This window comes from Sinohyriopsis cumingii, unplaced genomic scaffold, assembly GCF_028554795.1.
Source record: "Sinohyriopsis cumingii isolate HCF-2022 unplaced genomic scaffold, ASM2855479v2 utg000379l, whole genome shotgun sequence".
Taxonomy (NCBI): domain Eukaryota; kingdom Metazoa; phylum Mollusca; class Bivalvia; order Unionida; family Unionidae; genus Sinohyriopsis; species Sinohyriopsis cumingii.
In genome coordinates, this window is record NW_028315894.1 from 268836 (window position 1) to 294227 (window position 25392).

Below are 25392 nucleotides of genomic sequence, written 5' to 3' on the forward strand. Positions count from 1 at the left end.
AAATGAATGATCACTTTGAAATTTTCTCTGCAAACAAAATCGCATCTCCATTTCCGCCAAAGAAACTCTGCCAGTTAACACCTGACGTTCCTCTACCGTATATGAAAAGTTTAATTATCATGATTAAATTACAAGGAATAAAACAAAATATACCATGCAGTATATGTGGCCCTAAAGAACTAATTCTGAATAAATATTTTATTCAGCATACAGTGTTACATGCATTAAGACTTAAACCTTAGGAAATAAGTTGTGGCATAAAACGTGAGAAAAACAGTTGCCACAAGTACGGTAACTTGTGACTGCAGATTTGAACTGTTAAAATGAGGTCCATGGCATCGTAAGTAACAACAAAATAGGCATCGTTTATTTGGTAATCAGTTGCTGGTGCTTACGCATACACACTGTCGAACATGGTTTTTTTGAAGTATGTCCGAAAGGCAGTCCTTTTCACAAGATCAATGCAAGGATAAGGATTATATTCATTAGTCACACCGGCTTTATCGTTTGCGTACTTAAATCAAAACTTTAGCTATTGTGCAATTTAGCCAGAACTGACCAGAATATGCAAAAGGGGCTTGTCATGGGAGAATATAAGGCGTATCACAGGGAGAAAAGGCACGTCAAATGGGCGGTCAAACATTGGGGCAAGGGGGGGGGGGCGTCAATAGCGCCCCCCCCCCCCGTTCTATTGTCAGACAGTTAATGTGAAACGTTGACCTTTTTTTATCGCTGCTTTTTAAGCTGCCCAAGGAATAGTTTTATATCAGTTCCAATTATTAGAGATTACCGTTTATGCATACTACATGGATGCAATGCATTTTTTAAAATAAATTTTTAAATTTTTATAAGATTACTTAAAATTGTTTTCTCGAAACACGACAGTTTAGAATCTTATTTTTAGCAAAGCTTCCATTTGATTAAAATCAAATCTAAATTTCGCCTAGGACAGTGGTGATTTGATTTAGATTGTGCCGTGTTAAGGCATGTATGTCAACATCTTGAAAATACATTTAATCATTTCACCAGTGCAATCAAAGTTTCCTAAGGCAAACAATTTTTGTTTTGACAAGCCTGACGGGCACCTCACTTTGAATACAGGATGGGCCGGAACTAAAACCAGAAGGGACCCAGGGTGTCGGGCTATCAGATTTGTTTTTAGCACTGCTGTTTTTAGATAAAAGATATGTGGATTGATTGTCGCATTTTATGGTCACTTACTCGTCCTTCTGCCTATTTTCATAACTCACACATTTAATACTCTTCCCAGGATTTAAAATGTCCAAAGGTATGCCTGGAACAGCGCCAACTTTTAGTCTAGACCTAGCATTTGCGTATCTTTGAGCTGCTATTTTTTCATGATCCTCTCGTAACATTCCTTTGAGAAATGTAACGAGAACATAGTGCTGTATGGTGTTGCTTCGAAATCGACTCGTTTTGTAATAATGTACCCATTCTTTCATTATGCCTTTATCTTTCAGAAAAGATTTTTTAAAATGTCAACAGGCTTTTATTAATGTTCTATTGCACCCGTAAGCAAAACAAAACGGTATTGTCTTTTACTCTGGCAACTTCCACTTGGGCTGCTGGAGTCGCTACTATGACGTAATATCCCGAAAGTAACCGAATAGGGGCGGAAATTTTGCATACGAGGTCACGGAAATTCAGCTCTTAGAAGATAGGCCAATATTTAAATATTAACATTACGGTCGCAGATGATACTTCAGCATAAGGTTTTCTGCTATAGTACTTTTATTATTATTCTATATTTCCATTGGTTTCTGGTCTCCTTTAAGGAAATTTGTAAACATGATCCGATCTCTGTTAAAAAATCACATCAACCTGGTTCAAATAAATTTTCTTCTGACAAACTTAGTAAAACTTCAAATACCATGTGACCAACCGTTCATTCAGTTACAAGATCACATACATGGTACTCTTCAAAATTTTGAGAAAAATGAGGGCTTGGATGGTTGAAATGGTACTGATGTATAACAGAACAAATGTGGAAACATAACTATACATATATCGTGAAATAATGCCTGTAATATTGTTTAAAATTGTTAATTATCACTAGACAATTTGTATTAGCATTTTAATCATTATTTGCTAGAGGTTTGTGTAATGTCCTATTAAAAACATGTTTTACTTTTTGTTCAAGCATTACATGTAGTGGAATCACATCTAAAGGACATAACTACTATCAGATCTAATCATTTGCCTAAATTTGAGTTGCCTCTCTTGACATACAAACTCTTCTAGAAGACTCGCGGAAGTAATAACAGTAAAAGTATTTTTTTAAAATACCATAATCTCAAACTTTTACTTTAATTTCTAAATACATATTATCATGTTTCTCAGTAGGGGACCATATTTGGTTCGAGCTTCTGTCTACGGAGAAAATCACACGAGCCAAGGAGTTTATTTTTTACATGATCTGATGCAGTTTTCAATTCTGCGCCATGATAATTTAGTGAATATTTAGTAACGAGTGTTCCAAAGTAAAGTCTGAAAAGGACAGTAATTTCATCAATAGAACATTATCACTTATTGTTAATAAAGTTACAATACATTAGCTTTCATTCATTATTCTTTTGACTAAAATCATGGCCTCCAAAGCCATATATACTACATGTTCTGTTCACATAACTCTAGACTGGCGATCATTTTACCATCTCATTTATTGCTTGCGTCCTATACACGTGGGTCTATATTATATAAGGACCATAACGATTGTTATTAGTCCTAGTAATAAAACAATATTTGGTAAAATAAAAGGAACACTATGCCTTATTACAAGCCAAACGTTACATACGTGTAAGTCCTTGATCTCATATTTTCACGTAAATTTAAAGACCCTTATCAAGAACAATTGAATTCTCCACTGTTGTGAATATTTCAGTTCCCGCTCTTTTCCGTAAATGTGCAGGCGTGGTATATTTGGTATAAAAAATGGCAGAGATTTTTCTGAAATTAAATTTGATATAATGTATAAGATAAAGTAACATTCACTTCAGAGAAATAAAAATATAATTTGGTTTAAGGGAACATTTTCTTAGTATTGCATTCCTTTTCTGCTTTGAAATATCGGGCGATTAGATCTTCCGAAAAACATAGCCCACCTAAAAGGTAGCGGTGATAATGTAAACATTGCGTTATACTACGACGGACATGGGCACACACACACTTACTCACTCACTCACTCACACACTCACTCACTTACTCACACACACACGCACTCACTCACTCACTCACTCACTCACTCACTCACTCTCACACACACACACACACACACACACACACACTCACTCACTCACTCACTCATACACACACACACACACACACACACAAAACTTACATAAAACATGTAACCGATCACTGGCAACTGACATCTGGCCTCGTGTGTTCAAGTCTCGGGTCGGCAGAAGTAGGTATGTAAACAAATTTGCCGGTAGAGTCGTGCTAGTATGCTAGCCGCTATGTATATCCTTTTATATGCTTGAAAACCACAAAAAGAACACAAAACTCAGTGGGGAAAATCCCCCGTGATGTACAAGCGATGCATGACAAGTGGGTGTAGATGTACAAAGGAAAGGGAATCCACCTTGACTACTACCGGCTATAACATATATTGATGTCATTTATATGAATTTGATTAAGCCTAACTTTAAAGAAACCCTACTGTATACATTTTCATACATTTTACTTTGCATATGTTTTCTCTGTTTTGATTCAATTGGTTGACAAATTGTAAAAAATAAACTTGTGTTTACTGTAAGAAGGCTAAACTTCGTCTAAGTCGAACTTCCGCGTATCTAAGGGCTTCCTCGTCTAAAAATAGAATCTGACTTCGTATAACATGGTCACGTAACGATTCAAACTGGCAGTCCAAGGCGGAAAATGGCAATTCAACACCATCGCCGCTTAGTATCGGCATTGAAGGGAAAAAAAATCGGAATTTCTGATGTTTGGCATATGACTGGTAAACCTCGTGATCTAGTGTGTTGATGATTTTACATTAAGATCTGTGCTAATAATAAATCTACTGATATCGTCCAAGCGATTAATAAGTTTCAGTATATAGTAATTTATTTTCCTAGAAGTAAATCCGTTTTTATACACAGTTTAAGAGCATTATATAATGCAAATCATAAGACCTGTACATTACCGGGGATAAGCATAAGAGACCAAAGGCGACATGGCATGGCTGACTAGGCATACAATAAGATGCAAAATGTAATAAGTTAAACTTGATTTATAGATATTTCTACATGTTGGATTAAACTTAGAGACCAGCTGTTTAAGTTTTCATTTTCGAAGGGTTGCCTAAGATTTGCTTCAAATTTCTGGTCCACTAATAGTTCCACGGATTCAAATTTTTGCATTGATTTAAATGCTTCCTAAACCGAAGGTTGACAGTTCGAACTCGCGGCAGCCAAATTGTTTAAATCTATTTTTTCTATCTTTAAGTTATTAGTTCAAACGTTCTTTTAAACTCGCTCATCCCATTGTTTTAATTTTATTGTCTACCTTCTTTTTCTTTTGAGACTAACTGTGTTTTATCCAGACCTTGGCTGCTTAACATCAGAAAATTCCGCTTGTCCTTCTCTGGATCTCTGCGATACCCCTTTTGACAATTTATATCTGGATAAACCTTTTTGCTTCAAGGGAGTGAAGACTTCCCCTTCGGCAGAACAACTTGGACTGATTGATTCTACGAGGGAAACTATTCCACAACTTTACAATTCTACCTGGGAACACACCCTCGTTTAGCTCAGCCAATCAGGATTGCTAGTTTACCCACCAACATTCTTATTAGTCTCACATATTCCGAAAGTTCTTTTTAGTCCCTATTTATTAATAACTATTCTGGAAAATATTACTTTATGACACCTATTTGAAATTGACTACAAGTTCATACAATACTCTCTCCTGGTGCATATCACTTCGGAGACTTTACCTCTATGACCTCACGTTAACCTAAATAAAATTCAAAATGCATGTCCCAAACAGGATAGAATAATTATTTCAAGTTGCCAAGCTATATAGATCATAGACAATACATAACATGTAACGGGTACATATCAAGCGAACCACAACAAAATGTAATACGAAATCGCTGTAAAATTTTGCAACCTTACACCATCACTGAAGGTCATCCTTTTCCAGTCTGGTGTTTCCGTCGTACGCTTACGTAAATGCCTACTGACAATGTTGCATGCATAATTTGTTCGTGGTGGAGGCAGACATGTAGTGGTCAGCAATTATATTTTAAGGATGTAGGCGTATGCCCTTGCTTACTGATACTGAAAAGTTGCATCAGTCAAAGTTCTGTGCATATGCCTCCCTTATTTAAAACAATTTTCTCTTAGGAGATACACAAGTATAATTTAAATTTATTGAGAAACGTTGTATTTTCTAAATCTTTAATTTAACTATAAATCAAACTCTCCCATCTATCATAATATTACTGCCTTAAATACATATGACCCAAGCAAAAAGGTTTAGATATTTAGTAAGACTCAGTTATATGCAGTCGTCAGTAAATGAACACTGGGACAAATTTACCACGGAATTTTAGGGAGATGATATACACAGATAACTATATGAGTAAGTCATTAATTAGTGCAATTACTAAACAAATATTATATTAATAATTCATATAAATGCAAAAAGAAATACTTCTAAAAAATAAAACATTTGTGTAATGCTTGTACACTCTCCTTCCTAACAATAACATTTTTAAATAATATTTTTTCCTATAGGATGAGTAGCAAAATAAATTGGTCTCTTTAATTACACGAAATGGGACTGGTTGTCACAGATCCCATTGTGCTGTACCTGCATCAGACCTATCGACGTGATACATTTGCAAGGGAAACATAAACGGAACAGAACTTGAACAAAGCAAGCAGATATGCCGCATACGGGCAAACTGTCTTATGACAGCATGGTAGTCAGGGAAAGGATGATAGACAAATCATTCCATCATGCTGCATCCAATTTATCAGGAACAAGTTTCTAAACCCTATTGATACTACAAAGAATTTCTTCCTGGCAGAGGAAATGGAGGGTGACCAGTGTAGAAGAGTTATTCTAAAGGATTAACACTTATTGGATGAACCAAATTTCCAGTGTTAGATGTGAACAAATTAGCTGCTTTGTGTTGGAACCATTTCTGATATTCAGTTAGAAACGATTTTCAAAATTTGGTGTGGTGGTAGATGTAATGGATGTCAAATATATGCAGTTGTATTGAGTCAGCGTTTTTGACATCTCATAACGTATATAATTACAATAAAGGTAGTTGCTGCAAACAGTTGTAAACTTTATAAATACAAATTTATAAATACAAATTTATCATGTATGCTCTTGCTTCTATCATATGCGTATTATAAACATTATAGGTTACCTATCTAAAATAAAGGTCACACTGCCAGAAGTAAATTCAATAATAACCTAAATGACTACAAAATTAAATATATGGACTAAAAGTGAAATATTAAAAGTTGTCTCTGAGTTTAATATATATATATATATATATATATATATATATATATATATATATATATATATATATATATATATATATATATATATATATATATATATATATTTCTATGCCCATCACTATAACATAGCTTTTTGGCTCACTGGGGCATTCTGCTGATACCCATGGAGTCTCGGATGGCTCACTGTGTCCATAATAGTGATTAGATTCCTCAAAACAATATCGCCGTCCGTCCAACTGCAAATTCCCCTCTATATTCTATATTCTATACTAATTTCTGGTGATGTGATAACATGTTTACATCCTCAGCAAAACGTGTATACTATCAGTCCCTTTCTGCTTGTTTTACATGTACTAATTAGATTGAATAATACTTGTTATTTTACCAGTTTACATTTCCTCTTAGTCAATGCTGTCAGTATTGTGGATACTACATTAATTTATAACACCTATAACCTACCATATTTGACTGATACTTATTTCTTATTCATGATGCAATAAGGAATAAGTAATCCGATTTAAATATGTTCACATACGTTTGAATACTTATTCCTTATTCACACCCATTGTCTATTTATTCATTATTCCCAATTCAGCATGTAATTGGTTACCAATTCGTTAATGCAGATGAAAGCTTTTTAGGGTCTGCATTGGTGTTATTCTAACCCGACTGAGGAAATACGAGTGTTCTCTTTGTAATAGCTATATAATGCTGAACAGAGACAGATCATGGACTATGTGAGAGAATGGTTTAGGAAATTGGTAGGTATACATGGTTAGTGAATTGAGATAGGATTAATTACTTGTGTTAGGTGCTTGTGTCATATCTTATTGTGCATGGCGTGAACTATTAATACTCAGATTCGAAAAGCTTATTAATGACACAAGCAAACGTGAAACCACCAAAAAACCATACACGTGTGAAATTGGAGATTTCTCTTGTGTGGTTATCATGTCCATAGAAGAGAATTATGTGGAGTATTTACGAGTTTAACAAGCCTTCAGTTGAGTTTGACTGTTGACTCGAAGTCCTTGGAACTGGGGAGCTTAGCATACGGGTAACCGATTTTCTGAAATTGGGGTTACATAAAGGGATCGGAGGGCGACTTATACACAGGCCGAAAGAAGATTATATCATGTTTATATAGTTGGGCCATCACGTAGTATCTTTAAAGAGATTTGACATAAACCCTTCTTTGACATTTGTTTCTCTAGTTGATAGTACCGAGCCATGACATAAGTCCTGACAAATTTCGTCCAGTCGATTTCAAGAAATATGAAAATTGAACTTTACTTAGATAATTTTGATTTCAACATTTGTTGGACAGTATCTGGTTAGGTACCCATGTTAACAGTAGGAACATTTTTTAATTTAATATACCTCCTGTCGATATCGAGAGAGTCGCGACAAGATAATGTGCGGTAATAAACATTCCGCAAGAAGAGTTTATCTTAAGTATATATTTAGGCCATTACGTCCCTTCTTTATAGATTTAGACCTAGACCCCGTTTTGAAATTTTACCTCTAGTGGCACTGAGTCTAATACTTCACGCCATGCATCACAAGACACTACCCAAACACCTAACTTAACTTCCCCGTGCGGGTCCGGGGTTGTAGAATTGGTCCGACGTGCCTCACTACGTGACGTAAGAGGCGACTAAATAGAGGCAACCTGTTTGCAGTGGGTTGCGTCCCGTGTCGGGGGAGAAAGGATCCTGGTAGTTGAGCAGAGGCTTTCCGATGCAATACACTACTTTGGCTTCTTCTTCTCTTAGACGGGTGGTCGGGATTGGCCCGGTCTCGACAAATCAGCTGGTCACGCCGAGCCCTAGGAAGTCTTTTATCTACTCTCTCAGCTTCTTTATCTTTCGCCTTGTATCTCTCTTGATACCACCGTTGTCACTACAGTATATTTCTTCAACGTTCCCTTTCCGCAGTCTTAGAAGACTTCCTAGAAGGCGGTGGCTGCACGGGTCAATCAGGAGGTAATTTTACCGACCCTAGAAGCTGGTGGCCTCACGGGTCAATCATAGGTAATTATATCAGCTGAGTATGGGATCTGTGTAGAGTGAAAACTAGGCTGAATGAGGATAAAGTTTTCAATGCTAATGACCCTATTCATCATTTTACTTCTATTTTAACCGAGTTTGCAGAGGAATCCATTCAAAAGTCCTCACCGAACTGCAAAAGAACCCGATAACCTTGGGTCACTAAGGAATGCAAGGAAGCCATTAGAAGCTTTGAAAAAATTTAACAATTGTCCGACGCCCAAAATTTTATGTTCATATCGTATTCTCCGGGCCAAAGCTCGCCGCACAATCAAAGAAAGTAAACCATGATCATGGAATAAATATATTTCTTCTTTAAACTCTCGTTCCTCTATTAAGAAAGTTTGGGACACTATTCGTAAAACAAACGGAAAGAAAAAACACAGCTCTCTCCGACATCTTCAACTTAATAATAACACATTAAGTTCAAAACGAGACACAGCAAATATTCTTGCTGACAGTTTCTCTAAAAAGGCATAATCATCTAATTATTCAGAAGCCTCCCGAAGATTAAAAACACAGAAAGAAAAGTCACGTTTAAAATTCAAATCCAACAACTCGGAAACTTATAACCAACTGTTCTCACCATTAGAGCTTATGGAGGTTTTAGACAAGGCCCATGATACATCCGCTGGGCCTGACGAAATACATTACCAGTTTTTGAAAAACCTTCCAGAATCAATATTAACATCTCTATTGTAAATCTTCAATGACTTATTGACTACTGGTAATGTACCTAAAATTTGGATTGAAGCAATAGTAATACCAGTTCCCAGACCAGGTACAAATAGTGCAGATTCTGCCAACTATCGACCTATTGCACTCACAAGTTGTGTGTGCAAAACAATGGAACGAATGATCAATTCTCGGCTTGTATGGTACCTGGAACTAACAATTTAATATCTCCATTCCAAAGTGGCTTTCGATTTGGCCGGAACACAAATGATCATCTGGTTACACTGGAAACATGTATTCGCGATGCACGTATCAAGAAGGATTACTTAATAGCGGTTTACTTTGATTTAGAAAAGGCCTATGACACGGCATGGAAATACGGGATACTAAATGAAATGCACGATCTATGTCTAAAAGGCCTTCTGCCCTCTTTCATATCAAACTTTCTCTCAGAGAATTCAAGGTACGAGTGGGCTCTACCCTCTCAGATCTGCACGAGCAAGAGATGGGTGTGCCACAGGGCAGTATTGCCAACATCAAATTCAATAGCATCACCAAGTGTTTGACTCCTGGTGTGGATTGCTCGCTATACGTTGATGATTTTTTAATACGCTATCGATCAAAGCACATGCATACACTTGAAAGACAACTACAGCAAAATATAAACAAGATTCATAATTGGGCAAGTACGAACGGCTTCAAATTCTCGAAATCAAAAACGGCATGTATGCATTTCTGTCAGTTACGACGACACCACGATGAACCTAAACTCACGCTGGACGGAACACCTATTCCAGTTGTTGAGGAACAAAGTTTTTAGGCATTATCTTTGACAGAAAACTGATTTTTATTCCACAACTAAAGAACTTCAAAACTAAATGCTTAAAAGCTCTTGACTTACTTAACGTAGTAGCGAACATTGAATGCGATGCTGATAGAAAAGTCATCCTCCGTTTATATAGAACGCTCCAAACTGGTTGCGTTGTTTATGGTTCAGCCAGAAAGTCATATTTGAGAATGCTTGATCCGATTCATCATCAAGGAATAAAACTAGCTCTGGGAGCATTTAAAACATCCCCGTGTGAAAGCCTCCTGGTTGAAGCGAAAGATCCACCTTTGTCACATCGTAGACAAATGCTTTCCGCAAAGTATGCTCTCAAATTAAAATCAAACCCTCTGAAACGTGCCTTTTCGGCTGTTCTTCAACACAAATACAAAGCCATATATGAAAATAAACCAAACGCCATACCTTCGTTTGGCATTATAATATCATCCAGCCATGACAGTACAAAAAATGATCTTTCTAAACTTCAGAAAACGTCCATTCTCGAAACACCACACTGGCTACTTCAACAACCAAAAGTACTTTTAAAGCTACACGATGGAAAAAAAATCCGAGACAAACCCTTCCATCTTCCAAAACTCTTACCATGCACTCCTCACCAAAAACTACACATGAATTTATACCGACGGATCAAAGGATGAGGAAAAGGCTGCCGCAGCCTTCGTTTGTGTAAATCAAGTTCGCTTACCAAATGGCACATCTATTTTCTTTCCAGCCGAAATCAGAGCAATAGACCTTGCTCTGAAATATATCGAAAACAAACGTATTTTAAACAGCATTATCTTGTCCGACTCCCTATCAGTACTTCAGTCACTACACAATAGAAAACTGGATAGCCCATTGTTGACCAATGTTCTCGTCAAAAATACTAAGCTGAGTACCTCCCACAATATAGCATATTGCTGGATACCTAGCCATGTTGGTATTAAAGGCAATGAAAAAGCAGATCGCGCTGTTAAAATGGCCCTGTCTCATGAACCTTCTGATTTTAAATACCGTATACTATATTTTAAACCTAGTATCAAAGATACTTTACGTCAGAAGTGGAATTCATCATGGAATTATGCAGTGAATAATAAACTTCACACCATCAAGCCAACCCTAGGAGAATGGACTCCTTCCTACAGAATCATGCGTAGGAAGGAGGTAGTCGTTGCAAGTATTCGAATTGGACATACTTATATAACCCACTCTCAGATACTAAAAGGAGAAGATCCACCGGAGTGCTTTTCCTGCAATGAACCATTCACTGTTAAGCACTTTATGATAAAGTATTTTGAACTGGAACCTACTCGCAATCATTATTGCAACATGCATGACATGAAGGAACCTTTTGATACAATAAACATTACTTGTATTATGGAGTTCCTGAAAGCAGTGAACATTTACTCTAAAATCTAAAGTTTATGCTATCACCTAGAGCAGTTTTATGCAATTTATATACCTTCCCTTTTATCAATACCTTTCATCACTCTTCATTAGCATACACCATTTACATCCCCCGTTGAACTGGAAGCATTATATTTCACCGTTACCATCTTATCGTTTTAATGTCAACTATTTGGTTCTGATATCGCTGGTCGATATGAGACTTTTTATAACTTTTAAACAAGTATACATATAACATTTTGTATGGCGCTAAATAGTCTAACAGTGCTGATGCGCCGTTAAAATGCAATCAATCAATCAATCAATCAATCAATCAACCTAACATAACTAATTAATCCTATATTAAATTACTAAATAAGTATACCCACTAATATCCTAAACCCTTCCTACATATGGTCCGTGATTTGTCTCTATTCAGCTTGATATAGCTGATACCAAAATAACACTTTTTTTCTCCAGACGGGGTTAGAACAACACCAATGAATGCCCTGAAGAGCATTTAATCGTCAATAAATAAGTTATAACCATTCACTTATTGAACTTGAAATTATGAATGAATAGACAACTGAATATGAATAAGGAATAAGTAGCCAAATGTATGTAGAGATGGTTGAATCGGGAATACGTAACTGCTTACTTATTCCTTATTAAATCGGTATCTGGTTACTTATTCCTTATTGAATCGATAACTGGTCACTTATTCCTTATTCAGTCGAGAATAAGGAGCAAGGAATAAGTAACCAACTTGATGTCAATCAATATTTGTTCATGTTGATGAAATAAGGAAATTCTGTGTAATCTTTTTCACATTCAGTGGAAATAGCCTCTCTGGTAATAATATTTACCTTCAACAGACTTAACCAAGCAGTTTACACAAACAACCATTCCATCCAAATTATGTGGATTATGAAGAATCAACGTAAATGCCTGTAATCATTATGTGTTTAGCTATTTTGCGTTATTATTTCCTTTGACTATCCTAATTTATCATGCTGAATTAGTTTTGAGAAAATCCTACAATGTAACACTTTTACCCTGATATATATGTTGGTTGGGTGAACCCAAGCAAAATAAATATCAGATGAGACTTCTTACGCTGTATGGCTAGTTTTGAGCGTGTACATTGTAGGGCTAGTTTTGAGATTGTACGCATCATAATTAACTCGTTTCATATGGGACTGGGGTATAGGTATACATGAAAGGCATACAATTTGTATTTTGACCTACTCTTGCAATGTAAGACGTCCATCCTGATATTTATATTGTTTGGTCACATACAGACAAGATACATATCAGGGTGCATGTCTTACACTTTCACCCACCCTTGTCAGGAGTCCTCTCGAATTCATTTATTTTCCTAGTTTTAAAGGAAGTTTGCCGGCTATTAATGTGAGAACATGTTTAAGAACATCCGATAAACTTTTATAAAAGCTTCTGAAAATGTTTGATTGTGCTTGTGATCCATATTGAGTCCCCCCCCCCCCCCGCCGCTCAAACAAATTTACATGTGTAGTAAGAATTTCTCCATTTCCCTGTCTTTGCGATTACCTGACTGGTTCTATGATTCGCCATTTTCTTGCCTCGTCACTTACGTCGAAGTTCCTCTGTACCTAACGCTCATGTTTTCCTCTTCTTCCTTTTTTTCGCCGAATGTGTCACTGCCTGTCGAATCATTGTTTATTTTTCTTTCAACAGCAGAGCTCACTCTAGATATTCCTTGGAGACACAAGACTTTCGAAGGTAAACAGAGCTCTATTTATACACTCACAAACAACGTGGCCAACTAATACCATAAAAGAAAATGTCAAAACAATTAGCCTAATAGAAGTGAAAACATTCCAATGATGAATCAGGTTAAGGGATATCTAAGCAACCGAACTCCAGACACAAGAGATCAAATTGATGAATAGGAAGAGTAATATATATAAACTTATGACACAGGCAGAAGACAACAACAATGCATGAAAAGGGAAAGTAAGTGAAACGGTTATTGGATACAAGGAAGATCAGGAAATGAATTAAACATTAAGGAGGTCAAAGGGAAAATGTACCCGAATTAACGAAGATCAGGAACAGTTCAGTGGAAAATGTGGTATTGAAGAAGATCACGAAAAGAAGCAGAAGATAGAAGACCACCAGGACAGAGCTTTGAGAAGACTCTGGGAAAAGAAAAGAATAACTGAAAAGAAATCGCCACTATAAACACAAAATTAAAACCCCAATGATAAAGAAAATAATTGCCATCGTCAAGGAAGAAATCTAGACCCGACAATACTCCTCCTCCCTACACCCGAACCCAATTAGATAAAGATAACATATAATTGAACACATGCAAAGAACATGTACATCTATAACTTACAGTACAGCAAATATAGCTCCTACTCCACCACCTCCCAAAAAAGAGGACCACCAAATATATATGATTCTCAAAATGAGGTTACCTTACCAACTCACGATGTCAAACACTTGAATTAGAATCACAAAAATAGACGCTATTTAAGTCAAAATGATTGGCGAACGTTTAGGAAAATACACGTGCGCATAGTACAAGAAAATTAACAAACTCTTTCATTGTAGGAAAATGCAGAACTCAGGTCTATTCCAATCGAATGAGACTATCACATGTTAGGCTGTAGGTTAGTGACAACCCGGTATAAATAGGAAACTGGACATAGAATTTAAATAATTGAATTAAGTAAACTGGTGCTGCTTGTATGGATGGTGACCGCCTTCAGAAGAGGAGGACATACTGGGACATTCGAGGCCCTCTGCTTCCTGCGGCTTACTCTGGTGTCATGGTAATAGCAAATAATCGCACAGATTAAGCAGCACGCAGACGCGTTCAAAATAACGCGTCGTACATGATAACGCCGTTTTACTATATTGGAGACTCTGACTTCGATTTTCTCTTCATTTCAGTTGCTTGAGTGTGCTTCAAATGACTGAAACAAATAATTTTACACAAAAAATAAAAAAAACAGAGTTTTAATCCTTTCTCATATGTTTCACATTATGCAGTAGTGCTCCTTTAAAGGGTTTGCGTAATGCACGAATCAGTACATGTATGTAGTGGAAAGATCTATGATTGTGAAGCAATGTCTAAAATATATTGTAACAGTCATGTCCCATTAGTAGTACCGAGAGTGTGAAAGAATAATTTATAATAAAATGAAATCCATAGCATTTTAACCACATAATTTGATGCAGTGTACAACAATATCGAGTCGGTATGTAGTCAAAACGAAATACCACAGATACTTATGAATAATCGGTTTAGTTGCAAGGAAAATTAGATTTTGTATAAAACATGAACAAATTCGATTTTAATCAGTCCTGAACAACCATCACAGTAGTTACTAAGACATGATGGGAAAGCCTGGTCATAAGCAACAGTTTATAATAAAATCAAGAACACAATTATCCACCTGTTTTGGTATTATTAATAGTAATGTTACAATTTTTAGTTCCAAACAATGACTACAGCCAAAAATGAACAGTCTGTAATTTAATCATATTCACTGCTCTCTTGTCTTTTAAAATATTGATATCTATATATTCGATCACTTTTGCAATTGATTATTCTATACTTTATTAATTTATGAATCTTTGAATTTAAATCTATGATCACTTTCTACTTAGTAATCGGTTCCATACAAAATGTACAAAATGCAAGAATTTGGTCTAATATTTCCACTTTATTTAGACTACGAGCCACATTAAGCTGCCTGCTTGTACCCTACTTTCTAAACCAATTCATATCGTTGCAAATGACTATAATGTGATAAAAACTAATTTACTCAGTATTCATATGTCATACACAAAACAACATAAATAACTATTTATCACATATACAGAAAAAATGTTCCTAAATCAAAACTAATACGTATATAGCTATCATTTCAAGTAAGTGTTAACTCTTTCCCTTAAACGTATCATATTCCACACACCGTATAATTCACTGTAATAGCATCCAGCAACACTGAACGAAGTACCATCTTCTAAAGTATGCAACTGTTCATATATCTTCCCTAATGGGTTTGTAATATTTTTACAAAGGTCAACTTTGACTTAATTTGAATCACATATTTGTTTTGCAAGCAGAAACATATACAACAGCTACAGCTAAGGTGTATTTGGGATAAGTATCTACAGGCAAAATTGTTTAAGTTAATAACATAGAACTTTATACTTATTACGTATTACACGTGATGCCTCACCCACAGCCTATTCGTATTAAGTATAGCCCTTAAGTCCTTAAGCCAATCACCAAATATGTCATGTCTCTAAAAACGTATTAACACACACACACACACACACACACACACAAACACACACACACACACACACACACACACACATATCACAATGCAATCGACATTATATACCGAACATAGGGCAAGCTAGTTGTTCTTCATTCTGATGAGACTACAGGCGAAGTTACAGGAAGTGACTCTTCTAGATCTCCTATTTGCGGACCACTGATACCTGACTGTCAAATATGAGTCTGACATGGAAAACAAGGTGGACCATTTCTCTTCAGCTTGTGACAATATCGGCCTATCAGTCATCATCAGGAAGAACAAGGTCATGCAACAACATGCATCAGGAAAGCCTTATGTACAGCCTACCATCACAATCAATTGCCAAACAATAGTGGCAGATAACAAATTCGCCTGTCGTGGTAGCACACTGTCAGACGGTGTCCACATCGATGATAAAACAATAGCTAGAATTGCTATAGAAAGTGCAGACTACGTCCAATTGTGTGGGGGCACAATGGGATCAGTCTACATTAAAATCTTACGGTCTACAAATCGTTGCACAGACGCCATGCAAAGAAAATGAATTATTTTCTCATAGGCTGCCAGAGGAAACCGATGACGATATGATATCAGGATAGGGTACCAGACGCTGAGATTCTCAAACTGACAGGCATTCCAAACATCAAAACTATGCTGATGAAAGCACAACTGAGATGGACAGGTCACATCAGCATCATGTCAGATGAGAGAACGCCAAAGAAGATCTTCTACGTTTAGCTGAAAGTGGAAAAGCAGTCTCAGGATGGTTAGAACAAATGCTTAGAAGGTTATATTAGTCATCCTTGAAACACTTCAACATTGACCATACATATTGGCAAGACCTGCCGGAGGAAGACAATTGCAAAACAGCGAAATTCCAGAACAGCAGAACGTTTTCTATTGATCATGCAAATCCAAGCGGGATCTCCTGTCAAGTGTTCCACAGAAATGTCAGAAAATAAACTCGCTTGACCAGCCATTTTCGTACAGAATCCAAACCATACAGCAATGTCATAGTCATGTTCGAACTCGAAGGACGATCAGCAAAAATAACAATAAAAGAGAAAGCAGATAATGTAGAGAAAACAGATGCCTGGAATTTTTTTTTAAGGGTACTCAGCTAAAAATGTTCCAGTTATTTTGGTCAAAGTTTAATCATCTTATTTATGGCGCCCTTTTGTAGATCCTTAAAATGAAGATTTGACTAAAACGGATCATTTAGGACAAAATTTGATGGAAATTAAGATAGTAGGGATTCTCTTTCAAATGCAAGCAAATGTTTTATGCTATTGCAATTGTATACTTATATAAATATATGTAGAACGGCTTATATTTGTCGTGACAACGCGTTATTAAAGCTGCATAGTTATGAAACCACTCGTGATTTGGGGCAAGTCTAACAATGTCTAACTAGGTGAAATCCATACAAATTTTACATTATCTGTTTCTTGCCTTTTCCCATACGTAACTTAATAAGATATGAGATAGCTTGTTGAAAAGGAATGGTATGGCACCTAGAATATTGAAAGGTTTCCAATACCATTAAAAGTAAGGGTTATCGGTACAACTCCAAATTCGCAAGTTAAAAATTGTCTCTTATTATATGATTATGTAAAGGGTAATGAATTAAAATGTAATTTTTCAAACTTTTACCAGTTTTTTGTGTTATACCAGCAGCGGATAAATGTGGCTCTTAAGTTAAAAGGCATTAGTGTAGTGAATAACTATTCTGTGTTGAGTATTATGAGGACGAGGAGAAAGCACATATTCTGAAAGGAAAAATACTATAGCATCAAGATCCAAGAGACTGTCCGTTTAATGCAAGATGCTCCACTACCAGCATTGGGCGTTTGTATAATAGGCATTGTGCACTCTCCTGCGTGTCCTTAGAGACGACCAATGGAGGGGAAAGTCGCAGTGGTTCGCTCGTGAGATTGCAGGACTTAAGACAGAAAGGGTTCATATCAGCCCGAGTCAGCCACCGCAATGTGTCATTGTACAAGTTACCATACTCCAGTTTTTCTCGGCGGTAAATAACGTATTGGTGTTGAGGTGCATTATAATACTCATTCAAAGTATTCATACAAGACACTGTACATAAAGACGAAGGAATACTATCCACCTTGAGGTCGGCCATATTTAATTTGCATACACACCTAAGTGACTCATACGTTTATATACTCTCTGATGGTTCTTTCTATATGGAATACATGACTAACACACTAACTTTTAGAAATATAAGGCAAACACATCTTTCAAATGGGCACTTATACGTGAGTAGTAGAGGATGAAACTGTAGGGTTTAACGGGATTGAAATGAGCTAAACCTATGTTAATTGACCATATTGCACGAAAACTCCAATGTTAAAATTGCCCATTGGTTTAGCATTATGGGTACAGAGTAACATTCTTGACCTCAATTCATGGGCACAGAGAAGAAAACAATAATCATAAGGGTCGTCGTTTTGACAGGTATATTGTGTTGCAGTGTGTCATAAAGTGAATGTCTACACTCGAATGGAAAAACCAATGTATGTAAAACGTTTCAACATGAGGAATATGGCTGTGTGTGAAAAACAGAAATATAGAATTTTTGTTTTTTAAAATTGTAAATAAAGTGTGTGCATTTCAGTTTTTTGTTTGTCTTTGTGCATGCACATGGGAAACAGAGAGAGAGAGAGAGAGAGAGAGAGAGAGAGAGAAAGAGAGAGAGGTAACAAATGTTTGCAAACAGTCATCACGTATCATCATTTTTGAATAAGTCCAGCTGATTTCATAAATGAAAAAGAAGAAGAGTCTCTCCCTTTCATTTTATGTACAACATATTTAAGAAGAACATACTGACAAGGTTGGCAAAATTGCAAAGTAAAACTAGATTTCCTGCGATCATTTTGGATAATGTCATTGTACCAGCGATGTGCACTAGGTTTCAGAGTTACAGAAAATACATGATCATAACCATTCGCAAAACTACTGTTCTTTTGAAGGTATCTTGACTAGTGAATTATTTTGACCTCTATCTACGAACATACTGTACAGAAAGCAGCAAAAACATCTCGAACTCAATCATCACTTAAACCGTGTTTTTCATTATAAAAAAGATAAGCATTAATTTTAACACATTTACTTACTAAAGCGGGCAGTTGTTTGAGTAAAGTATCCCTTGTATTCAAGAAAAAAAATATTTCTGCTGCATTTCACTAAACTTGATGATTGCTATGTTGTTTTATTATTTACCTAAAGACCATAGAATTTTAATATGTGAACTGAGCAGTGGCTGCAATTTAGTGGCAATCTAAACACGGCGTTTCGTCCTGATTGACCTAGCAACGCATATTGCTAAACGCCTATTAGACCGTGTCACATTGATTAATCTAGATACAGTATGTACTAAAATTAGCAGCAGCTGAAGCTTGTTGCCCGTCAAACACTTTATTTTCTTTTTACTGTTTTACCTAGCCACATTTAACAGCTTCTTAAGCCACTGTGAACAAAGTGCAAACAATGAAATATAGACAGACGGTCGCAGTAAAATATTTCACACACCTGTCGTTCTACCTCCAACCGTACAGTCAAAATAATGCCTATGTATCTTCAAGCCTTCTATTTCAAGCATACATTATGACTATGGCAATTGTTTTGAGTGATATGTTAAAGTGGGAACATACACCTTTATGATTTAAATATTCATCGTTCTATAGGAAGTTCAGGTGTGTGGGGAGAGAGAGAGAGAGGATGATGTGAGAAGGCTATCAATGTTATGACTTTCTTAAGACAAGGTGGCGACAAACATGAAAAATTATTATTATTATTATTATTATTATTATTATTAGAAAGAAATTGAGAGGGGGATGAACATGACGCCGTCAGAAGAGACAGGGAATTAACATGACGATTGTGTATATGTGTCTTTTTGCGCGCGCGCGTGTGTGTGTGTGTGTGAGTGTGTGTGTGAGAGAGAGAGAGAGAGGGGTGGGTGGGTGGGTCGGTTACTGAATAGGAAAGTAGGAAGCTACTTTTTCTTATTATTTAGCGGAAATATAGGACAATGGGAAATTGACATTAAATTACCTAATGTGTTTCTGAGGGCAATGGTAACTTCTGTGTAAGAAATGTTCATTGGCAAATTTTTCCATACATCATTTTGTTGTTAGTGTAGTTGTTTTAGGGTTTAACGCCATTTTGCAGCACAATATATGCTATACATGGCGGCCTGTATAAATGGTGGAGGAAAAACCCGGGAAAAACGCGGAAAGAACAATCAACCCAAGAAAAGCTACTAACAAGCTTTCTCACGTACCCGCATACACAGAGGTGAGATGGCAATGATCCGTAACGGTGAGCGATTTAGACCACTTGGCCACTTGGGGCCCCCATCATTTTGTAGTTGTAGGTCATACCTATTGATATATGTACTATATAAGTTTCCATTTAGGTTGTGAAAGTGTTTCTTAGACGAATAAATAAATTACACCGCATGTGCCTACTTATACATTCTGTAATGGCCTTTAGTTTGGATGTATTTGTTCATCTTCACTTGTTATATGGGAAGCGGCTGTTGTTTAGATGATGTCTACACGTAATTATCAAAGATTGGAAACTGTGTGCAATGGCGATATGTATAATAAACAGTTAATGAGTCTACTACAGGATGCAGTATTCAAGTTTTTGTGTAGGTGCGCGTATCAGTGAGATATGAACTCGACGCATGCCTATATTTTACATGACTATTGATGGATGCTGCTTATCCGTTCTTATTTGTGGTGTTTACGTACATCTTTCAGTCAGATTAATGTATAAATAATATCTTAAATGTTGATGGCTGCTGCCGGTATCTGTTATTTGTGGTACATTTGCTTGTAGCATTTATATATACGTATTATTCATATGGACGGGTCTACTGATGGATGTTTTGTAAATTTTAATTTAGGCTATGTAATTGTGTGCATGTAGCAGATGTTTACATTACAAAAGACAGTCCTATCGGTAGGAAAAAAAAAAGAGCTAAATACATGGATGAATTGGTGAAATCAATAAATAGCATGTGAGGGAGTTACTGTTGCATATTGCCTTTACTTCTTTGATTCCGTTGTGAAATGTGTGCTTGAGTGAAAAACATGTTGTATAGGCGGACCTAGTAATGAGTGTTGCCTGCAAATATTATTTTGATGCACTTATATGTATCAGTTATATAAATGCATTATTAAAAAATGTGCCTCCTAATGGATGTTGTCTCCTAATAGATGTTGTCTCCAGGACCGTTTTAGGCCGCACAAATGTGTACATCGGTACGATCTGTATATACTATAGGACATCGTTATACATGCTGTGTAATTGTATGCATTAAAAGTCATAAGTTGTCAAGCAAAATCTTACTGTGGACAGGATTTTCATCAGGATGAGAAATGTGTACAGCTGTGAGAAACACACACACACGTGTGTGTGTGTGTGTGTTTGTGTATGTGTGACGGATACTGTATGTTTTAGTAGTAAATGCGTTCCCTACGTATCGTAAACTTCTATGAAGTTAAGCCCATATTTTGATATATTGGACACCGATTTCCGGTGTTTGTCTCTGTGACGACTCTATGGTCTCCATCTAAGTAACATAAATAAGCAAAACCAATAAGTGTAGTAAAACTAACAAATAATGTATATCTTGATATTAACCAAAAACAGGTATTTCTCTAAATTACAAAGTGAGAACTAATTGTGAATTAAATACCAAATACTAATAAATGTTGTATTACAAGTCAAAGAGTATAGAGTGTTCCGAATGAATTCCAATTATGTTAAATGTACAAATAGTATTGATGGATCGCAATGATATAATCCAGAATGTCTTGACCGAATCTACAACAATCCCAAAATAGATTTTCAGTACAAAAATTCAAAGAAGATTATATTTATAATTACTAATTTAAATAAATGATTACTCTCAAATTATTTCTGAATGCAAAAGTAAATGATTTTACAGAATGAATTTTAAACATGAATGGTGACCTCCTTTTACATAACCTATATATACCATCTTCACTTGAACAAAAGCAAAATATAATGCTGAGGATGTGGGCAAATGAGAAATTCCATCAAATATGTAAACACGATTAGTGATTGAACTTAGACTTTAAGAACATTTTGTTAACAATTTATGTGCATAACGAACATCAAGAGACCGCATCATGACAATAGACAGGAAGCCCAAAGCTCTACCCCTCCTCACAGACAAAGGTTATGCACACAATATAAATTAAACATACATAACAGCCCATCAATTGGACTATTTCCTCCACTTTACTATTATTATCCTAAGCAAATATACTAACAATCAAATTTTATGATAATCACATTAAAGAAACTATTAATGTTTTCAGAACATTGGCACCTTAAAATGTTGCATTTTTCGTTAGCATAACCGTTAATGAAAAAATTAAGATATATTCCAAACATGCCAACTGTTAATCTTACATGTCAACTACGGGACAAATAGTTAACTGAGACCATAGACTCTTGACCTTGACTGTTATTTATACCGAATTGTTTCACTTACTTGAATTATACCACCATGATCTAAGTGCATTATTACCTGTTTATGGAAACGCACAAATGTTTGTATGTAAATTTTTTGAGATGCTAAATGTAAAAATTCGAAATGAAGTTGTTATTTGTATACATGTTAGTAAAGTAAATAAGACATAAAGGGTATTCATGGTGTGATCGTGGAATTGTTTTTTTCTTTCTTTATACTATGAACATGAAGTTATCTATTTTCACCAAGCGTTCTCGGTCACCTTGAGTATGTTTTTAATGATCTGGATATGGGAGGAGTGTGCGTGGATAGGTACAGAAAGCGTCAAGCTTCTGGTGGAAGTATTAGTGTCAATTCCTTCCATCCATGTATAACGGATCGTAGACATTAAGATTACGTTCATGTACCATTTTAATGTCTTTGTAAAATACTTTAAATATTCATCATGCAATGAAAATATATTTTAGCGTATAAATTGCATCAGCATTTTCATTTTTGGTACGATACATTTCGCTTATAAATTTGCCATTACGTCTTATGATTTTAAATGAGCTAAAGTTGAGTACAACATGCATGATACCACAACAACATGTCGGAGCTCAGTACTAAGGCTGAAAAGACAAAATACTAAATTTCTTGATTCGCAGATGGATTGACTCAACATGTATGCAAATCAAGCAGACATTATTCAAATGCAATATTTATTTCTGTATTTCTTTATGAAGTTCATGTTACAACGCCGTCAGAATAGGTATACATGGCTGTATCAAAGAAAATGCATTTGGACACTTTACTGTTTGATCATAACTTTCGATGTTTATACATATAAGATTAATCATTAGTTTATTTATGTCAATCATGCCATATCTTGTTAGTACATTCCTGAAGATAATGCATTAGTAGCAAATATCTTTAGGCCCTAGAACTGCACAAATCAATGTTTTCATGAGGAGGCTAATTCTTAAGCAACAACACAACATACAAATGTTAGGCACAAGATACAAATGAGAAAAGATGCTGAAGAGATGTTGCAAAACAATTATGATTATGTCAAAACGCTGCAAGTTAGGGTATCTTGACTTAGTCTCCGAAACTGCTTTGAACATTATAAATGTTTGTGCAATAAAGGTATTATTTTATCTCAGGTTTAAATTCAAGGCATGGTAAACCGTTTTTTTTTTCTGTATTTTTTTTACCTCCTTGATCCGTTTCCTACTTTGTCTAAATTTGTGATCGTTTTGTCGTTTGTGTATAGGAACCCTGTCATGAAAACTGCTCGTTTTCAGAGAATCTTTGTTCCGTGAGGGTTAGTTGTTCACACAATGCATGGAAATATAGATGGACAGTGCACAAATGATTTTCATCCATGGAAGTTGAAAGTCAAGATCAAGTACAAAAATGTCCCAGCGTAACTTTTGATATAGTAGTACTTACCTGTTCAAGCAGAGTTTGAAAGTGTAATTCGTAAGGAAATACAAAGATATCTCTCATTTTTGGTCATGCTACTTCTTAGGAATGAAGGAAGTTCTTATCAGCCTAAAAATTCCCAAAAACGTAGACGCCGTTCTTTCCATATTTGTCTTGAGCTCAGACGTGTTTAGTGGGCCTATGTGGTCGATGTGTTACGATACCTGGCGCATTAAAGAAGCATTTGACACACTTGTTTGTCATATTTATCTTTCTTTAAGAGTTTAAGAGTTTGTTTCGCACGTTTTCTAAATCACGAATTTGTCCATGAATGTATTCTTTATTTTCATTTCCGTCTTCTTCCCGTGTATCCTAACCCTCATACATTTACCTTATTTTTAAATTTGTTATCTCCTGTTCTGTCTGCTGTCCACCGAAAGGTGAGATATGTATAAATTAAACGGTGACATGTAATGCCGATGCTATATAATTCACCGTCCAAAGGTTGGAGAGTCTTGCGTTTCAGAAGTGTTTGGTATAAAACATAGAATAGCATTTCATTCGAATATCTCCAAATGTTGGCTTTGACCTTTCTCAAAATTCTGCAGCGGTAGCATACGTGCTATAAAATGCTCTTTAGTTCTGACATTCTATGTATTTAACTCTATGTATACTTGTTTATTTGTTTTTATACCTACCCTAATTTTTATCCAATGGTCCCGCCAGGTCCAGTTGTTTAGGGCGATGTCTTACCTCTACTGTCTTTTGAGAGAGATCTTTTTTTTACTTACATGGCCTTGTTAACACTGAGGCATATATTCAGGTCAGACTAACACATCACGAGCCCCTACATGGACTAATATATGTCAGGCACTGTTTTCATTGTTTTTGTCCTTGATGGAGTATTTATGTGTGCGTGTCCAGCAATACGATTAAAGTATATGAGACCTCATTAGGGAACTACGGGGAGGGTGGGCGTTGCGTATACATCGTACACACCACTCCCAAGAAAATGATGAACACGAAGCAACCAGAGTGTTTTCGAAACTAAGTTTCCTTTTCAGTTATATTGTTAAAGTTATACAATGGAAAAGGCGTAATATGCCGGAGTTCTGGGGGTGCAGGTGGCTTCTCCACCAGGGCCTATATGATTATTTCTTTCCTAGTTAATACATCAATTATTAATTGTTAACTGTTTCTTCATGCAGCAAATAGGTAGAATGGTTTAAAATATTGTGCGATTTGTTTTATTTTAAACAGAAAAAGACACGGATGAAACATGCCTCTAAGCTTTATCATACTATATTTATGGGAAAGTGGTTATGGAAATCAGGTTTATAACGTGTTAAATATCTATATTGCGTCTCTGCATACCAAGTAACAGTGATTAAGCAATTTGCACACAAAAACTGTGGTATTGGGTTATATTTCTAGCAAAATTATTATACAGCAGTTTCGTTGGAAGCATTATAAAATATTATGTATATGTCCTTGATCTAGTATATCAAGATATACCGTATCAGTCTGAGTGTTCCATCTAAGATGAATTAACCTCACTTGCCTATACAGAGTACATGTATTTCAAGTTTACCTTATAAATCACATTAAGATAATCCATAATCACATAATACAACTAGAGTTAAATATACTTTGCAATGAAACGCCGTAGAAACGTCTTCGTCCTTAA

The 25392-nt window shown here is 35.9% G+C and overlaps 1 protein-coding gene across 4 annotated transcripts in view; it reads right to left on the bottom strand.

Moving 5' to 3' along the window:
* LOC149774197 (uncharacterized) overlaps nt 1-3523 on the bottom strand; it is a 31416-nt gene extending 27893 nt beyond the window's left edge. For 2 of the 4 annotated variants that reach the window (XM_089945649.1, XM_089945648.1), the window contains exons 1-2: nt 3359-3523; nt 2816-2967 (exon numbers count right to left, since the gene is read on the bottom strand). Coding sequence is in view for 1 of the 4 variants with exons in the window: in XM_089945648.1 (XP_089801774.1) it covers nt 2816-2835 (20 nt within the window). In the remaining 3 variants the exon portion in view is untranslated. The remainder of the gene's footprint in view (nt 1-2815; nt 2968-3358) is intronic. The other 2 variants (XM_089945650.1, XM_089945651.1) reach the window with 1 other exon arrangement.
* Between the last annotated feature and the right edge of the window lie 21869 nt (nt 3524-25392).